We start from the raw sequence: 20,622 nt of genomic DNA, 5'->3' as shown, positions 1-20,622 counted from the left end.
GAATAAACCAATATATGCAAAAAGTTGACTATATCGCTTACAACACTGTCAATACAATGATAATAATTGTGGATTATGAACTTGCAGCCCGTGCCACTAAATAAATTAAAAAAAAAGATAATTGTGAAGTATTCCGAATTCAAATAAACGCGGGAAACCTTATACGTCCGAATAAACAAATCGTTGGCAAAATGTCTATTTGTAAACAATATATTTATATCTTTATATCAAGATAATTTGTTAACCCGATTATGTTTAAAGTTATGCCCAAAGAGGATGTAAATACTACGTAATAAGAGGCATGGCTGCCTAAGTAAAATTGAAATTTTGTTTAATAGTAAACTTGCAGTGATTTGACATAAGTTTGAAATAATAGTAATTACAGTATGGTGATTGGCGACGAAGTATATTCCGGCTATGTTTGAAAGCGAATAGTCATCTGTTAATCAATCAATGACTGCACGTTTCATACAATCGAGTGAATCGCTTTTTACTTAGAGAGTTTCGCTAGGCTGGTTATCCCGATAACACTGTTGTGATCAAGTTGAACAGTCAACAGAAACGGTATATAGCGGCGAGATACAAGCGATCGCGTCTAATTACGTGGTGTACGAGTCGAGCTAAGGACGCGATCGGCAGCGACGGTGGAGTAAACCGATCGCTCGTTCAATCTGTGAAAATTACTCTCATAGTGGATGGTCGGACTTAAGTGTTGTTAGAACTGTTGTGAATAACATTCAGTATGTTGACCGGCTGGCAGTTAATATTATCTAAACGTAAGTTTTTTTTAATTAATAATATATCTTAATATATATAAACCGTTTAATATAATAAATGTTATTTGTTTCCAGTGAAGTCCTAAACTAATGTACGGATTTTATTTATTTATATTTTTTGATTGATTTGGAACCCATAATTATTTTTATTTCCATTATTTGTTTTGTATGGACATATTTTCTGTGAGGGCATTTATTGACGCACGGTTTGACAGTTGTGCTGTGAAACAATTTCGTTATAACAACAGGAAGTATGTTTAAAGAAATAATTCTTGTTGTTATATGAAATATTATTGACAAATTCATAAAAAACAATATTTTATTTATTATGTACAGAACAAAGTCTAGCGGGTCAGCTAGTATTTTAATAAGAAACAATTTTAAGGCTCATAACACATTTCAAGTACAAACTCTTCGTCTACCGGTTTTTTATATATAATTATAAAAATCCAATTTCAGTGTCTTATATACCTGACTGTAGTTTTAAAATTTGAGTAATTTCGAACAATAAGCTGCAAGGAATAAGCTAGCTAAAATGCTGCATAAAATTATAAATACTTAGGTAAGAATCTATTTACAAAAATATTACAATATTGTTGCGCATAATTGGCACTTTATTTTAATTTTGTACTTATACACAATTGATAAAAGACAACACACACAAATTTTCATTCAAATGATTAGAACCCATGCAGCTCAGGATACGCCCCAGCGCTTTAACCACTTACTTAACACTACTATATACCTTGGTGTGGAATTAAAAAGTATTATATTACGTTTAAATAAAAAAATAATTTAGGCTCTTTGCACATTTCATCGACGAACTCTTAGTCTAGCGGTTAGAGCCTGACCTCAAGCTTTCAAGGTTCGAATTCCGGCAGATGTTCTAAAGATTTAAGCGGTTAATTGGAATATTCGTTCACGAGCCATTTTAATTATTAATTATAAATTAATTGATATGTAAGTCGCCTGTGCAATCTTAGCGAAATTTAAAATAAGTAAAGTATTCAGAAATAAAAAATAATTTCACAAAGTGCATGTAAATTCCTTTAGAAAACACTTTATTTAAATAAGATTAATATATTTTTAGTAATATTATATAAAAACAGATAAAGATATGCATTTTTCTCGATATATAACTTTATATGAAATGCTGTCAATAATTTTGTTTTACTAGCTGACCCAGCAAACGTTGTATTGCCGATATTAAAATCGCGATACAAAAGTAACTGTTGATCGTAGATGGGTGAAAATTTGAAGTTGTATGTATTTTTTAATGCTGACTCATAATCAAACAAATTTAAAAAAAAATGTCAATAAAATAAAAAATAAAAATTTCGTGTGGACCACCCTTAACATTTAGGGGTATGAAATATAGATGTTGGCCGATTCTCAGACCTACTCAATATGCTCACTAAATTTCATGAGCATCGGTCAAGCCGTTTCGGAGAAGTACGGGAACGAACATTGTGACACGAGAATTTTATATATAAGATGTTAAGAGCTTAACTGTTACTAACCCTGAATATTTGTTTTGGTAAAGCCTTAATTAACAACTATCATTTAGTGTTTCCGCTACAAAAATTTTTACGATATTTGACAATGTATTTTCTATTTTTTAAGTTGAATACTTTTAACTATGTAATACAATTTTCACATTAACTATAGAGAAACACAGTTATTTTTTCAAGCGATATTTTATCTGAAAACACATATTTTTTATGATTATTTCGTTGTATTAAATATATACCTTCATTCAATTTCCACTACTTAAGAGTTAAACAATCATACCAAGATTTATGGAGAGTGATAGTGACGTTTGTTTGTTAAGTAAATGGTTAAAGCGATGGGGCGTACCCCGAGCTGTGTGGTTTTGAATCCCGCATCGTCGATAAATTTTTCTATGTAAATATTTTTTTATATTATGTTGTCTATTATCAACCGTGAAAACAAAATTTAATGAAAATATGGCTGTCTGCAATAGATTTTTGTATTATTTTCAAAAAGGTTCTAAGCTATATAAAATGTTATGGAGCCCTCATGACTTATTCCTTATAGCTTTTTTTTTTATTTTTAACTCAAATTTATAAGACACTGAAATAATATTTTTATAAATACTTAAGTATTAAAAACATGTTTACAATTTATTTATTGAATTATTTGTAAATATGTATTAGGTATTTTTTGCCATTTCCGTTTTCACTTACAGTGCTAAAATAAATTATAAGAATTTCGATTTGGTTGTTAAAATTTTCATTTAATTTTTTTTAAAACGATATCATTTAATACTGACACACTCTCATAAAATAATCTTGCGCCAAAATAGGCATTGATTGTATTATAGATGCAAGGATATATTTAATACGATATACTTATATCATCATTCATGCTTCCGGGATTCGAACCCGGGACCTTTAGCTCAATGGGCAAGATCACAAGCCAGAGCTATATAGGTCCTTATATTAGGATCTGATATACAAAAGAAAACAAAAGCCTATCGCTCCGAATTTATTGCATCTCTGAAAAAATAAGTTACCAATTTTATTATGCAGCTGATAAGCATACACATAATGAATTTTAATGTACGAGTATGTATGTATCACACATATGCCGTATATGTAGGTATGTATGTCACAGCCTTGCATTCGTCAGTAATCCACCTGACACTATGTAGCAATATGCTGGAGGTATTTCAAATGCATTCCTGATGCATCGATTTGCGCTAGTTTTGTGATAAGAGAAAAATTATCGATCATTTGTAGGAAAATATTTTTGGTAATATATTTAGAACGAAAAAAAGAAAATTTTTATTTGTGATGTTAAATTATAGTATAACTGTTATAGTATAACAGAAACTTAAAAAAATCAAACTTAAAAAAAATATCGTAAACAGAATTATGGAATACTAGTTGACCTGGCAAACGTTGTTTTTCCATATAAATAATATATATGTAAACCTTCCTTGAGCTTCAACGAATCTATTACAAAAGATTTCATTGAGATCGGTCGAATAGTTTAGGAGTTATTAGGGAACATACAAACATACATTCTCTTTTATATATATAATTTATTTTCTATACATCACAAAGTGGTCCCAACTCAGCATGTTTGCTGGTTCGAAAACCAGCGCTGGTCTTCCGTTGGGCCATTTGGTGACGTCGCCTTAAAGATAATATTAAAATTAAATAATAACTGACTATAAGGTAACATAAAACTATTCAAAAACAAAAACAAAGAAAAAAAAACAACAGTGAAATAATTAAACAAGCAAAAAGAAACTTACACGTAATTAATTTAATTATATTTAACACCGCAGTGTATCTCGATCTGTGACAACATTTACGGCCGTTTTCAATAACCTATCTACCCTTAGTTTAACTTACTAGAGGTAGACAAATCTATCCTTTTACGCTTACTTACATTTCAATAACCTATTGACAGATAGCGTTGGACTTATTGAGCATAACTATGGATAGATAAGATCTTGTCATTAAACGGTGACAGCAATGTTTCCGTAACGGCCGTTCCCAATATACTATCTACAGATAGAGATAAATTACTACCTTCTACTGTCAGTAATTAGCTGTCAATAATCTGAAGCTGTCCCAATATACTCGATAAGTCATTCTTATTGGGATTCATTTCGCGCGGAATTGCAATTTCCATACAAACTTCTATCGCTGGTAAGCTATACGTCCTCCCATTGGCAGACAGCATGTACGGATAAGGTGAGTTACCGTCGATAAGTTTATTGGGACAAAAAAGTCAACGATAGTTACGATTTTTATCTCAAGTAACAGATAGACTGAATATTGGGAATGGCCGTGAGTTAAACTTAGAAAAGATACGATATTGAAAACGGCCGTTTAGTGATTATTGTTTACCGCGACTTAACCGTTTTTAACAGTGTTACCATATTATCATTTGGTGTTTCAATACTGCCATGTGCATGATATATATCGTACAAAATAATCATTTATGATCGGGCAGCTTTCATAAGAAACGTTTCCCTTCATACGTTATTTCTCTGACATACTTTGCAAATCCGACTACTACGAAAAAGTTCAAACAGTTCAGATTAAATTTTCGGGTTCATATTATATGACTACTAGATTCTACCTGCGACTTCATCCGTGTGCAATAGTTACTTTGGGCAGCATTGTTTATTTTTTTTATATACTCACTTTGCAAATAATACACATAGAAGAAACTGCTGTGGTTAAAACATTTTTATAAGCTACAAACTCTAGAACTTTCATCCCCCTTTTTTATCGGACAGATGTAGATTTTAAAAACGCTAGAACAAATATTATTAATATTTCCAATGTTTGAATAAAACTCATTAATTATCCAATTTTAAGATTAAATCCCGTTATTATCTTAGCTCAGTTACTAATTCAAAATGTAAAAAAAATTGCAAATAAAATTCTATATTAAAAATTTCAATTCTACAAAATATTCTACTACAGTTCATGTAAGTGCCAAATTTAAAATATTAACATGGAATGAACATTGAGTATATTAATATTACTTATATTATTGTTTATATGCCTACAAATATTATAAATGTGAAGGTAAGTTTGTTTGTTCCGCTTTCACGCCTAAACCACCGAACCGATTTTGATGAAATTTATCACAGAGATAGACTAGAGCTTGGAAAAGGGCATAGGCTACCTTTTATTGCAAAAAAATAAATGGAGGTGTTGAAATAGGGCATGACAGTTAGTATGGAAATTCGTAATTATCAAAGACAAAACCATTAAACTGTGTATTTAGGCACTTGATAAGAAATAATTTATAAATATTTGGTCGAGCATTTTTGAAACTTTGACCTACATGGAGATAAAATAGGAGATTAAAGTTCACATGGAAATACTATTAAAGAGACTGTCCACAATGACAAGGGATATCCGCTGTATCACAGAAGAGCGTTGCCAGCAGTGGAAAGAGTAATTTATATGTGTATTATTTGATAAGTATCCTAAAAGAAAAAAAATGCGCAAAGTAACTATTCAACGGGAACGAAGTCGTAGGTAAAATCTAGTATTATGTAAAATACTTTTAATATTCTTTTCCTTTATTAATAATGTAGTTCTAATTGAAAAATATCATTTATACTTATATTAAATCAAATCAAAATCACTTTATTCATGTAGGTCACGGAAATGACACTTATGAATGTCATAAAAAAAAATATTTCTTATTGAATCTACCGCTATTTCGTAAAGGGTTGAGCTAATGAGAAGAAGTAGCAAGAAACTCATTGCCACTCTTTTATATCAAGATTTACATATACATCGATCGATCATTATATTAAAGTCATTACTCATTAGTAGATATATCAATGAGAGTCAAGTGTGTTCCTAGCGTACTGATGCTTTATAGCATCGGGATTTCAAAATGAGCACGAATAAATAAAAACTCAACTTTAAAAACCAACACACTAAATTTGAAACAGTCATTGTGGTAATACGAGTATATGAGTCTATTTTTAAATGTAGCAAAATTTTAAGTCAATTACAGATTGTAAAATTAGCCGCGAAATTGGATTTTAACATTGAGCAAAACAAATTATTTAAAAGGTTTTTCTTGTTTATTTGCAAGGCCAAAGTTTTAATATAACGCTTACACTAATAGCCTTAACACATAGTCGGACCATCGGACGGTTCGGTGGACGCCTCGAACCAATGGGTCTGGCATCCTACTCGGTAGAGTCTGGATAGTAATTATGATAATTTTATGCGATGGACAAGTCGACATACCATCATATATGGACTTACTGATTTGGTGCTTTTTTGACTTGGTCACCATATTAGTAATAAATATCCGGACGACCGAGCCTTGCTTGGATTTTTAAGATAGTACAAAACTTGAACAAAAAAATATAGGACATCTGGATTTGAACAGGGGTCTTCTGCTTTCCGGATCACCCAATGGGCAGTTATAGTCTTGTATATAGTGGCGAAATTGACCTTTGTATTCTAATGTAGCTAGTAGCTGTTTCTCATTAAAACACGGATAAAACTATATTTTTTAAGTTGAAACCTGTATACTAAATTTCATTAAAATCGTTGGAGCCGTTTCCGAGATTCAGATTATATATGTACAAGAATTGATCGTTTGTAGGTATAATAAGAAAATATTGACACAGTTTTACACAAGTTATCTTGCCCAAAATTAGGCATAGCCTGTATAACTTACTTAAATATAATACGATATACTTACTTAAATATACATAAATACATATAAACATCCATGACTCGGAAACAAACATCCATATTCATCATATAAATGTTAAACAACATCCAATAGCCAGCAATTTTATGGAAAGAAATAAAAATCCATTGATTTGAGGGCATAGAATAAATTGGATTTTCACAATTTAATTGCAAAAATTGTATTTTCTACACGTTTTTATTAGCTTTATCTGTATGTATATTTATTTTGTAACCGACTCATTTGGGCGCAATTTTGACCCACTTCAAACGGCCAGATTTCGTTCAAACTTCGTAGATTTATCGAGAACCGATGACAATACATTAATTAATTTGATAGAATTATTCCGTTTTCAATTTGCAAAATAAGATTTTTGTTTTAATTTTAATTTATCGTCGATAAGGCGGGACATGATTTTAATTTTTCGCTCACCTCGCCCACCTCGCCCACCACGTACCAATGTGTTATCGGTTTTTGGATTTTTATGCACGTTTTGATGCTACATGAGGTTGGGAGCGGTCTTTTGATTCCTCTAATGTTACAAGAGAGTATGAGTTGAGATGATCGCTTACCATCAGATGAGCAGTAAGTGATCTGGTTAGTCCTCCTCTTCCATTATAAAGCGTTTTATTAATTAGGCTATGAAAATCATGTGCTTAACTATCACCTTACAAGGACCAACGTTAATCTATATCATACCCCACCATGTGGATGTGTGGCGTTCCTCTACAGTGCGGTTTTCAAGGAGCTTTCTTCCACATACTACAAAGATGTGGAATGAGCTTCCTTGCGCGGTGTTTCCTGGACGATCGACAAAAAAAGCGTGTACACCTTCCATAAACGCCGGCAACACTTCTGTGATTCCTCTGGTGTTGCAGGAGAATGGGCGGCGGTGATCACTTAACACCAAGTGACACATACGCTTGTCTGTCCTCCTTTTCCAAAAAATAAAAAAAAACTATCTAAACTTATTTAAATAAGTTGATCTGTCTGTGTGTACATTTCCTGTGGACTGTAAAACGACTACACCTATTTTAATTGGTAATTTTCAGCAAAGCAAGGAGATCAGATCAACAGAGTCTTTCGTTTTTCGGCAAGATATATATATACGCTCTAGCAGACAAATAATTATCAAATAAAATTGATATATTATTATGACGAGTAATGGATATAATATAATATGTTGATTTTATAATTAAATAATTTTTTTTTCTTTATATAATACTAGCCGTTCCCGCCCGCTTGGCAGAGCGAATTTTAAAAGGAAATAAATTAAATTTTATTCATCTTTTTACAAACACAATAAAAATTTGCCATATACTATCTAGGATAAATTTCGCATCGAATGGTGGTAGTTTCATGTCGATATGATCAGTGGTTTAGGCGTGAAAGAGCCTCAAACAAAGACCATTTACATTATATATATATAGAAGATTAAGTATTTATCATAGGCATGAGGTAAGTGTTACTTTCATAATCAAATAAAACTCATTGCGTATCACGCGCTAAGGTTATGTTCATATCTAATACTCCATGCCATGCATGTAATATAAAAATGAAACCAATATCCATAGCAACGTAAGTACAGGTTTTTCTTGCGATGAGTTTAATTAATATAAGGCTTGCACCAGCACCAACCAACCACACGAATCGAAACCTATGACTCGGGAAAAATTAAAAACAAAAATGCACTTTTGTTAAAACGAAACGCAACTGATCAAATAAGAAATTAAACTCCAACGATGCCACTATTCATTCTCCACCTGATCAAATATTCAACGTATACTTAGCTAAAGGCAAAAACCACGATGCGTCGACAAAAATTTAACGACGCAGTATTCTCGGAAAGAACAGTTATTATGGCACGAAATTGCTTCGCGACCACCATCGTCGATATTACGATCGCCAATCTGTCTGCCCAAGCCATACCGCTGTTCATATCTGCTCGTACGATTCCGGAATGCACGTTATAGAAATCTCCGCGAGCCAGACAAAAAGCAACGTCCTACAAGTTTCTCAATTCTAATGCCATTTAAAGTAGCGGCCAGTTGGAATGCCAAGTCTTTCCCTGATGCAAAAAGTTGATCTCGCGAGACTGTGTGTCGTCGCGGTGAGTAATTGCATTTGCGACCAAGCTTCCATATTGATTATGTTTTAATGTATTTAAATATTTAATATATAGTTAATTAACGTATTATTCCTCTAAAATTTGGTTGTAGAGAAAACATAGTTATCAACAAATTTGCGAAGTTCTAGTAAAACACTAAGAAAATAAGTGTGAATTTGAAATTTGATACTAAATATCCGGACGACCAAGCCGGATTTTTAGGAGTGTACAAAACTTAAACAAAAAAAAAGGAATCGGACATCTGAATTCGAACCGTGGTCTTCTGCTTTCCGGATCACCAAATGTCTCGTCTGAGCTATTACAGTCTTGTATATAGTGGCGAAATTAACCTTTGTATTGTAATGTTATTGTAGCTGTTTCTCATTAAAACACGGATAGAACTAAATTTTTTAAATTAAAACCTAGCTAGATCGATATCGCCCCCGAAATCCCCTGTATTATAAATTTTATGAAAATCCTTGAAGCCGTTTCCGAGATTCAGATTATATAAATATATAAAAGAATTTCTCGTTTGAAGATATAAGTAAGATAAGTAGTATTCCTAGCCACCGCACTGCTGTCTTTCGATTAAAATAAGAATTACCAAAATCGGTTCACCCAGTCGAAAGTTTTGAGGTAACCCCCTCCTTTTTTGAAGTCGGTTAATTAGATTTCCGTATAAATGCTTTATAATAATATCACACATAGAAACAATCTTATATAACACATAACTAAACTTCTCGTGACACTTTTGCGCAGTTGCATCTATTTATTATAGGGTTGCCAAGCTTACTAATATAATCTTACTTATCTAATATATAAAACTCTCGTGTCTCGGTGTTTGTTACTCCTCCGAAACGATGTGTATGAAATTTTGTGTGCATATCGGGTATGTCTGAGAATCGGCCAACATCTATTTTTCATACCCCTACAAGATAAGACCCACCTCTAAATCACTTTTTTTTATTTTTTTGACAATTTTTTTTATTACGTTTCAGCATTTTAAAATACCCCTTTTCGCCCTTCTACGAGCTACAAGTATTTTTGTATCGCGATTTTTATATTATTCTGTTCCATCCACAAAACGCTTTAGGTAGTACGATATATTTGGTAGGTCTGAGAATCAGTTGCATTTTTTTTTAAACTTCAAAAATTTTAATTATTAAACTTTTTTTAATTACGTTATATAGCAATTCAACAATTGCTGGGTCAGCTAGTAATATTATAGTATCCAACTATTTCAGGTGTCTACCTACTATTATTTTAAAAATATAATATAATAAGCGAAACTACTATATTTTATCAAAGAGTAATGGTCTGATAAAAGCAGAGTTAACACTTATTACATATACATTAGATTGAAATAATAATTATAAAGGGTTCCTTAAAAAAACTATCAATAAAAGCAAAGCAGTGAAAATATTATAGAAATGATTTAAAAATACATTTGTAATTAAATCCCTATCAACTATATTATTTTTGAATTAAAAAATACTATATTCAGTCGAAATAAAATTTGACCGCCCTATTTTTTTGAGGTATTGGGGTATATAGACCTAGTTTACTGAGCTAGGCATGTTAGCAAAAAACTGATGACAAAATTCAAAACTATCAAGCAAAAAACAGATTGCAATAAAGCAGAATACAGAAAGGAAAAAGCTATTTGGTTAAATACACATTGTATCGCTTTAATATTTTTTCAATTTTTTTTTAATATTGACACACTTTTAAACAAAATATTATCTTGCCCCAAACTAGGCATAGCCTGTACTATGGGTACAAGACAACGATATATTTAATACAATATACTTAAACATACATTTAAACATCCATGACTCGGAAACAAACATCCATATTCATCATATAAATGACTATATATACTATGACATACCGTGATTCGAACCCGGAACGTCTAGCTTAGTAGTCAGGGTCACTAACCATTCGGCTATATGGGTCGTCAAATGAATGCCCTTAATAAAAAACTCACTCCAAAAGAAGAACAATCCTTGAATTTGAAGTCTCAACGGGAATTTTAACGGGTCTATAATTCAATTAATATTCGGTCGTAGTACAAAAGCGGATATATCAAGTCCATTTTAAGTTGTATGGCAAGTAAATAAGCTATTGTTTTGCTTAAAAAAATATAACAGCTGATAAAGATCTTAATAACTACATATATTATAGGGCTGTGTTTGGTTATTCATTACTGGAGAATTATAAACTTATTGCTAATCTTTCTTGTTTATCGCTTCCAGGTTTGATAGTCAAACTTCAGGATTAACAAGATGACTTACTAGAAGTCCAAGCAAATAGCGTGTTGCGGTCTTTGACTAACGAATTCATTTCTAATCCTAGAAGAGAAAGACCTCTGTTTTGATACGGATCAAACTTTGGAAAGATATGTGTTACTAAAAAGGAAAGCAGACAGAAAAATTTTACAAATTGCTTTTCATATCTCACTATTACCTAACTTATTAGGTGCTCAAAATAGTAAATCTACTATCTTTCTAATTGAAACTTTATTGATGCAAGCAAAAGCGTAATATAATCGACACGTGCTTGAGATGGAAATGTAAAATTATCATCTTGTTAACCTGATGCCTTGTTTCTATTGACATAGTAATTGCTAATCCATTCAGTGTTGTTAGTACAAACACTTTCTTAACGAAAGGTGTTTTGTTGTCCATTAGATTTCATTAGAACATATTTCTATTACATTGTTGATTGATTGTACGTGTCTCGTTACACCGTGTATATAGGTATAATTTAGTATTTTCTACGATTAACGCGAGTGTTAAACATTTAAATTAAACACTAATAATAATAATTGTAACGGTTTTACATTAGATGTTTGCGTAAAAGTTATTGATGAAAAACACCCAAATTTCAATAAAGAAGTTGGTCTAAAATTATCTAACACCTGGGATCCAATAATCTCTAAATTAAAACCCATCACTACACATATCATAAAAGAAGAGGACACTGTCAGTAAATTTTGCCAAAAACCATCTGTGTACAGCAAATACCACCTCCGAGGAAATAAATGGCGCTTCATAATGACAACTATGACAAATACTATCTTTGACTCATATCATCTGAAGTCCCCCTGAAAACGAGATCTGGAAAGGTCTTGAAACGTCGGGTTAACTAAAATAAAAATGTAACTTTTACGCAAACATCTAATGTAAAACTGTTACAATTACACGCGTTTTAATCCTTTAAAAGTGTTTTATTTAAAAGGTATAATTTATATTCTTACTTTAATTGATTTCATACCCAGATTTCTACCTATTAAAATATTATTATCAATTATACCTTAGTCTCGCGGTATCACCAGCATACAATATTCATTACCAACCTTCCTTCCTCTCTATCCTATATATATTATATCCTTTGCACAGGATGCCAGCTAAATTATTTGTACCACAACGGCGCCAATTTCTGCCGTGAAGCGGTTATGTTTAAACAATACTGTGTTTCGGTCTGAAGGGCACCGTAGCTAGTGAAATTACTGGGCAAATGAGACTTAACATCTTATGTCTCAAAGTGACAATCGCAGTTGTAGTGCCGCTCAGAACTTTTGGGAATTTCAATAATCTTGAGCGGCACTGCATTGTAATGGGCAGGTCATATTAAATACCAACAGCTGAACGTACTGCTCGTCTCGTCCCTAATTTTCATAAAAAAATGTCGTGTATCCAGTATTTAGGAGCACGCCGTTTCCTTTTTCTATTTTCCTCTTCTCTCTCTTCTTCATCAAAAAGTATTTGCAATAAAAACATCTCTTCATCTATGCTGTCCATGACGCATAAGCAGCCTAATTTGATGAAAGGTTGCGATGAAGGTACAATTCGATTCGGTTTTTCAGAGATGGACACACTAGGAATATTTATTCATTTGCATTTGCAACTCGCTTCGATTCGACGCGTTTCTGCTGTAGTCGACGCTAGGCTTTACAAAGCGAACGTCACCGATATAATATTTAGTACTTATCCGAAAAGACACTTCCATAAACAAGCTACTCTTAAAACTTTCCTCAATTGTTTATACAATATTATGTAGTAATGCAAATGAATCTTAATGCCTTATTAGTAAGTATCTGACTCATTATTTTGGCGTTCTTGACTCCAAATTATTACAAATTTATTATATAATAATTTCTTGACAAGACATTACCAAATAACAATGTTCCAGTGAAAAATGTAAATCTTATTTGGAGAAACTCCCATCCGTTTTTTGTGCCCAAACTGTGATTTTTATTGTATTTAAAGTGCTAACGCGTTTTGGCAGTTATAAAAACAAAAAGGGCATCTTTTTAATAATATATATAATGTAGTTTTGCAAATTATTATTACTGTCCAGTTGTTGAAGTAATCACTTCTTATGGGAGTGATTCGCTTCGTAACGTAACGCGTTACGGCGCCAGTCTGACGGGCTTCCCTTTCGTTCTCGCATACGACAGCGGTAGGCAGGCTCCTATAACCAATTGTCACATTTATAGGATTCTAATCAATGAAATTTTTATCAATAAATAAACTTTCCTTACATTCTCATAATATACATAGAATTTAACCTAACCTAAGCTTTTCTCAAGTAAAACAATATTCAATATTAAATAGTTCAACTTAGATTAGTTTAAGTTAGCAATTTTATCGGGCGTCCCGGGACGCACACGTTTTTTTTCACGTTCTTCATTCCAAATTATTACAACTTAATTTATTGAGTAAACACAATCACAGTTACAATGTTATCTGATAAAAATAAATCTTATTTTGTGAGAATAAGAAACTCTCAGCCTTGTTGTGTAGTTTTTACCATATTTTAAGGTTTTGCCAGTTGCTTGATCATTATGAACACAAGTAGGACTGCTCATACTGTTTTTTGTCCTTAATGGAACACATACGTCTTTAATCTAACATATATTGGATGGAAAGCTTATGTGTGGAAGTATTATTAAAAGGGTAAGGTAGGCGTACAATTCAGGATCGCATCATAATGTATTAGAAAGTTCCAGATCATTAGCAGAGCTTGAATAATCCTGATCGTCGGGACATTTAGGAATGTACAACTAGCTAACGCAAATATTGACAAATTATAATTGGTGACGAAATATCGGGTTGTTATTTATAGATATAGTTATTCTTAGAGTTTTCTCAGACTTTTCTTACGTAAAACTTAAGCTCAGTGTAAGCTTGGCATTATCTTTGATTTCGTTTTTATAGTCATTTGACAGCTGATGCTGATCTTAGGCTAAGACAGTCCAATGCAAAAATCAAGTTCGCGTTTCATCACACTCGGCTAAGTTTCACGTAAGTAAAGTCTGAGCTATGAAATTTTAAGCCTCAAGGTACTTTCGCACTACGTCCGATGAGAGTCCGATCCGTACCCGTGCAAATACGGGCCGCAGTAGTCGTAGAACTATTTCAATGATTGTTTACGAACTAGATCCGTCATCCGATTTCTTTCCGTCAACCATTAATCTGCGTTCCGGAAAAGGATATTGACGGGCCGAAGTAGCCATAGTAGGTATTACTTATGAAGGCTCGCGCACTGCGCCCGATCCGAATCTGAATTACAGGGATGTGTAGTGTTAATCTATCTTCATAAGTACTTAATTAACAATAATAAATATTGTCTGATTAAGAACTGAGTTTTACTTGTACCTTGATGTGACTGCAAGCATTTCTTCTGGCGGTATACATTGTCTAAGTTTTGTGTCTTGTCGCAAAATATTATATTTTATTTAATGTAAAATAAAATCGAAACACAAAATGGACACACTCATTCGGTAGTAATTATAAATTTTCCTGTCGTATTGACGTAACACTGTGTGGTGATTGTAAAAAGCTCCTTTTAAACGTCAGTCCACTAACGGCAGTTCCCAATATTTAGTCTGTCTCCGGTTGTGGCCTACTTGAGATAAAAAATCCTAACTATCGTTGACTTTTCTATCCCAATAAACTCATCGACAGTAACTTATCTTATCCGTACACGCTGTCTGTCAATGGGAGGACGTATAGCTTACCAGGGATAGAAGTTTGTATGTAAATTGCAATTCACGCGTCCCAATATTATCCGTATCTGTAGCTTGCAGTAATATTGGCTGTCCTCTAGTAATGTATTTGTCAAATCCACGTTTTCCGGGGTAAGAGAGGGTACACCCAGAATTCTTTACTATTATGCGCCTGTGTACGTACAACAGCATTGCCAAAAGTAAACGCCGATTGAAAGGTCTCTTGATCAACGACGTGAATGCCCTGCTGTGGCTCCGCTTAAAATGCCGTATGCCAAAATAGCCCCTGAATTGCTTGGAATCGAATCAAAGATCGGACTAGTGCGTAAGCAATATCCAAATTCTGTCCGAGTTTTCTAGATCTGTGTTTTCACGGGTACGGATCGGACTCTGATCGGACGTAGTGCGAAAGCGCTCTAAAGGCCTTTTGAAATAACCTATCTATCCTTAGTTTAACTTACTAGACGTAGACAAATCTATCCTTTTACACTTACTTACATTTCAATAACCTATTGACTATAACTGCATTGAAAGTTTTTTGAAGTAGGCGTTACTTTGCGGAAATCCATAATTATACAAATGATTTTGAGTTTTCTTTAGTGTAAATTCCGCCAATATTTGTCTTTAAACAATAATGTATTGTCAATAACTGTATTGGACATAACTATGGATAGATAAGATCTTGTTATTAACGGTGACGTGAGTTAAACTAAGGGTAGATAGGTTATTGAAAACGGCCGTAACTTCTACCTATTCAGTGATATTATAACAATATATCATATCTCTATCAGTAATATCTCCTCGTGTGTCATGTTTATATCATTTGTCATGAAAAACAGAACATCTAACATCACATTGTATAACAAAATGTTAATCAGTTAATATAATGCAAAACTAATTTATCGTGATGTACCGTTAAATTGTTGTGGAATCTCTATATAATTATGTATATACAACACGATCTGAAAGCATTGTTCTTGTAAGATGACGCATTTCACAGTTAACACGATTGTCGTATTTCTAAATAGCGGAAAATGGTGTTATTTGTTGTTTGTCATTTTAATGCATGTATTATTCGAAATTTTTTTTTCCGGTAATTCATGTTTTAAATATAATTAGAAATGTCTCAATTATCTTTAGAATTTGATGCATTTATTACGGAGACAAGTGATCAGCACCAATTAGGCTTTCTTGAAAGGTAGAGAAATTACAAAATGTCCATCTTTAAGTTGACTGTAGACGAGAGTAAATGAGAATTTGAAGTTCTGCTAAATACCGGCTCCAGAAGATTTGTATTTTTAATGACCCAAATCCAAACACAACAAAATATAGAACAACGATTCACGGCAGTTTTTTTAGATGTTTAGAAAATTGTCAATAATAATATTTAAATTTAAGAATTGTGATTATGACAATAGGTGGAAATAGACGTGCTGTTCTAACTTTCAGAATTCATAAAACTGGTAACTCATTCATGGAGAAATGTATTCATACAAATTTATAACTGCCTTGTACATTCAAATATGTAATTAACTCCCACATCATGTTACTAAACTACCGTTATATAAATTTAAGCTTCTTTTTAAGGAAATTTTATTGAAGAAAGCGTATTATATAGTTCAGGAATATAAAGACACTAAAAATGTATGGATACTACGAAAACTGTAAAGAGAGGATAAAACTTGGTTAGTTTGTTGCCGGTTCCTCTCAAAACAAGGCCTCCTGGTAGTCTATTGTTCCGATGACATCAAAATTGACTTTCAAAAGTATACAAATTGTACCTAAATGAATAAAGCAATTTCATTTCATTTCACAATAAAATGAAACAAATATGTGTTTGAATAGATATGGCAGGATTTAAGCAAGAAAACTGATTAACTTAAAACACACTGAATATTAAGGTGCTATGGACTTTTAAAAAATAAATTTAAAATCTCTATACAATATTTCTACGACAACGAAAGTCCCATTCATTTTTATTTCTTTAGACTTAATTAAATCTTTTGTTAAAGCTTATACATCGCCTAATGTATAAGCTTTAACAATTCAAATTCAAATATTTTCAAAATAGGATTCGAAATCGGGTAATAAGAAACTCAGTGGCCTTTTTTTGTATAAATATATGGATTACAATGTAATATCGTACAATAAACATTTATAATTAAAGAGCCTGAGGGTGTTCGCTTCATTCCCATTCCTGTGGTATCATTTAGAAAATCGTTTTTGTTATAATAACCTTTCCCACACAAACGTTTTTTAACAATTCTTTTAAATTTCTTAAGACATTTGTTTTGTACATTTTCTAGAATCATATTGTAAAAGCATATACATCACACAATAAAAGAATTACGAACTCGACTTAACCGAGTAGTAAGAATAACAAGTTAATGTTTGTTCCTCGTGTTAACATTATGATTGTCACTGTTTCTAGGAAATTCCTCAATGTGCTTATGAACATATAGAACATTATCAAAAATATATTGAGAAGCAACAGTCAAAATATTTATTTCTTTTAATATTTCTCTTAAAGAATTTAGGACCTAGGTTATAAATAGCCCTCTTCTGCAGCAGAAAGGTGGTCAAGTCAAGTCATATAAGCAAATTTTGCTTAGATGTAGGTGCAATATATAAACCCGGACGTACTAACCACACAGATTTCTTAGACTTTTACTCAACGCAGCTGGAAAAAAGGAAAAGGGCTTTAATACTTGGAGATTTTAATTATGACCTACTAAGCACCGACAAAACTGTTCAGAATTACAAACTTACAGTAAAAGAAAGTGGCTTTGAAATAATAAATAAAATTCACCAAGACTATTGTACCCGTGAAACTGATAAAACTAAAACTATTTTAGATCACGTTTGCTCAAATTTAAAACATAATAAATTCCACTTAGCAATAATAGAATCTAGTATGTCAGACCATAAACAAATTTATTTTGAAATTCACAACTATAAACCAGAACCCTTGAAGACACTTACATATCAAGCGATTGACTATCAAATACTCTATAAAAACATTGAAAGCTGCACCAAGGATAGTAAACAATCAGAATATTGTATTTTAGATGCACAAAATGATTTGATTTTACTCAATAAATGGTTTCAATATAATTTACTTACTATAAATACCTTAAAAACAAACTACATTATATTTAAACCCAAAAATAAAAAAATCCCTAACTATCAACCTCTTAAGATAAATAATGTAGAAATAAAAAGGAGTGATAAGGAAAAATATCTAGGACTCATTCTTGATTGTAACCTTACTTGGAAACCACATATTGACAAAGTCAGAAACAAGCTTGCCTCTCTCACTGGACTATTACGGAGTATAAGACGATGTCTTCCACAAAAAGTGCGTTACCTTATCTATAACACACTTGTTAAGCCTCACATTGATTATATGGTAGAACTCTGGAGCTCGGCAGCTAAAACCAATATAAATATAGTGCAAAGAGCCCAAAATAAATTGATAAAGGTACTATTTACTTATAATTATTTAACGCCAACTGAAAAACTTTACAAAAAAATTAAATTACTTAATGTTACTCAAACATATATTTATAATACTTGTTTATTAGTAAGAAAAATTTTAACGAAAAATATACATACACAAATAAGTTTCACTAAAAAAGTACAAGCTCAAAAAATTATTTTAAGAAATGCAAATAATTTAATATGTCGAGCACCAAGAACTAATTACGGTAAGAAAAATATTATGTACGAAGGCGTACAATTATATAATAAGCTCCCCAGTGACATAAAAAATACACAATCTTTACAAACCTATAAAAAACTCCTGAAACATTACATATTGAACAATTATCAAAATAATAAATAATAATCCTATATTCCACTATATATATATATATATATATATATATATATATATATATATATATATATATATATATATATATATATATATATATATATATAGATATAGATGTAAACCTACATATATTATTAATTAATATGTGTACAATACTATAATACTAATAACAACATTATAATTTAATACTAATAACATACGCAACTATAAAAATAAATTCAAAACTTACCGAAATATACATATATATTTACTATACATATCTACTTTAAATGCTTTAATTAACATAAAATACATACACGTAATTAGTGTCATTAAAAAAAAATATATATAAAACAAATTATATCAAACTATTCTTACCCCGACGTGCCATGCCGTATCTAGTAGCTCTTAATGCATGTTTGGATCATAATGTTTACGCGGTTTTTTCATTTCTACCCACTTTGTTTTGTATAGACTCGCAGTACTACGAATAAGATACCTAATGTTTATATTGTTTTCTCATGTAAGTGAATATGTTCTGTTCTTAATGAGAATAAAGTTCTTTAACCATATTAATATCGGCTGCACTGCTCCAAAGCATTATACCATAGGACATAATACTATGAACACAACTTAACTAAAAAATAAGTAAAACATCCCAAGAAATGTAAAAAACAAAATATGTGTTATGAAAATCAAGAGAATTATTGTTAAAAGTCGTTTACGTGGAAAAGGTTACTATAAACTAAATGGCAATACAGATTGGGAAATGTACCGACCACCCTCAGGCTATTTAAATAATAAATTTTATTATAACGAAATTACAAAAAATAAGGCCGCTGAGATTATTGCGTCCGTTCATCTGAGGCATACATTTTAAAATGTGTAGTAAATGGTAGGTTTTGAGGTTCCATAAGTAATAATTATTGAAATAAGTGATTTAAAAAAAATCCTATTTGTAACAATAAATATTTTTTAATGATTTAATATGAATTTGAGTTAATGTAGCGAAACACAAGTAACAGAAAAAATCTTCATAGATTTATTCTAAACTATGACTAGATATAGTATAAAGATGTATGTAGATAAAATCTTTAGATTTTTTTCAATTCATTTCAAAATGAATTTATTAACATTCTATAGGATTAAAATATTATACATTCTTGTTAATTATGATAGAGTACTATAAAAGTTATTTAGCAACGGTATGACTTGTAATTAAACCACGGAAGTAAGAAATTCTCAAGTCAAGAACTTATTACGCAATTATTGTAGATAATCGCACTCGAGTTCACTTAACGACAAATATTAGTTCTGTGACTGATATTTACTTATAAAAAGTAACTAGGATTATTTTTTGTGAAGTGTTTACTTTTATGTTCATTGGTCTGAATGCATGTCCGCCTTAACTTACGTAAGTCCCGTAGAACACTGCTCGATAGTATGTTGATGACCCATATAGCCGAATGGTTAGTGACCCCGACTACTAGCTAGAGGTACCGCGTTCGATTCCCGGAATCACTTATATGATTAATATGGATGTTTGTTTCCGAGTCATAGAGTTTATATGTTTTATTAAATATATTGTTTAAAATATTTCGTTGTATTGTACCCATAGTACAGGCTATGCCTAGTTTGGGGCAGGATACTTTGTGTAAAAGTATGTCAATAATAAAAGAATAGTAATAATAAACTG

General features: G+C 31.6%; 1 protein-coding gene across 1 annotated transcript in view; it reads left to right on the top strand.

The window, feature by feature from the left end:
* The first annotated feature begins 609 nt into the window (after nucleotides 1-609).
* The window catches only part of LOC126970947 (putative inorganic phosphate cotransporter), a 41,502-nt gene continuing 21,489 nt past the window's right edge, over nucleotides 610-20,622 (top strand). Inside the window, exon 1 of the mRNA XM_050817091.1 lies at nucleotides 610-776. Within this exon, the coding sequence (XP_050673048.1) occupies nucleotides 743-776 (34 nt within the window). The 5' untranslated portion in view covers nucleotides 610-742. The remainder of the gene's footprint in view (nucleotides 777-20,622) is intronic.

This window comes from Leptidea sinapis, chromosome 22 (assembly GCF_905404315.1).
Source record: "Leptidea sinapis chromosome 22, ilLepSina1.1, whole genome shotgun sequence".
NCBI lineage: Eukaryota > Metazoa > Arthropoda > Insecta > Lepidoptera > Pieridae > Leptidea > Leptidea sinapis.
This window is presented reverse-complemented; position numbering and strand designations above follow the sequence as displayed.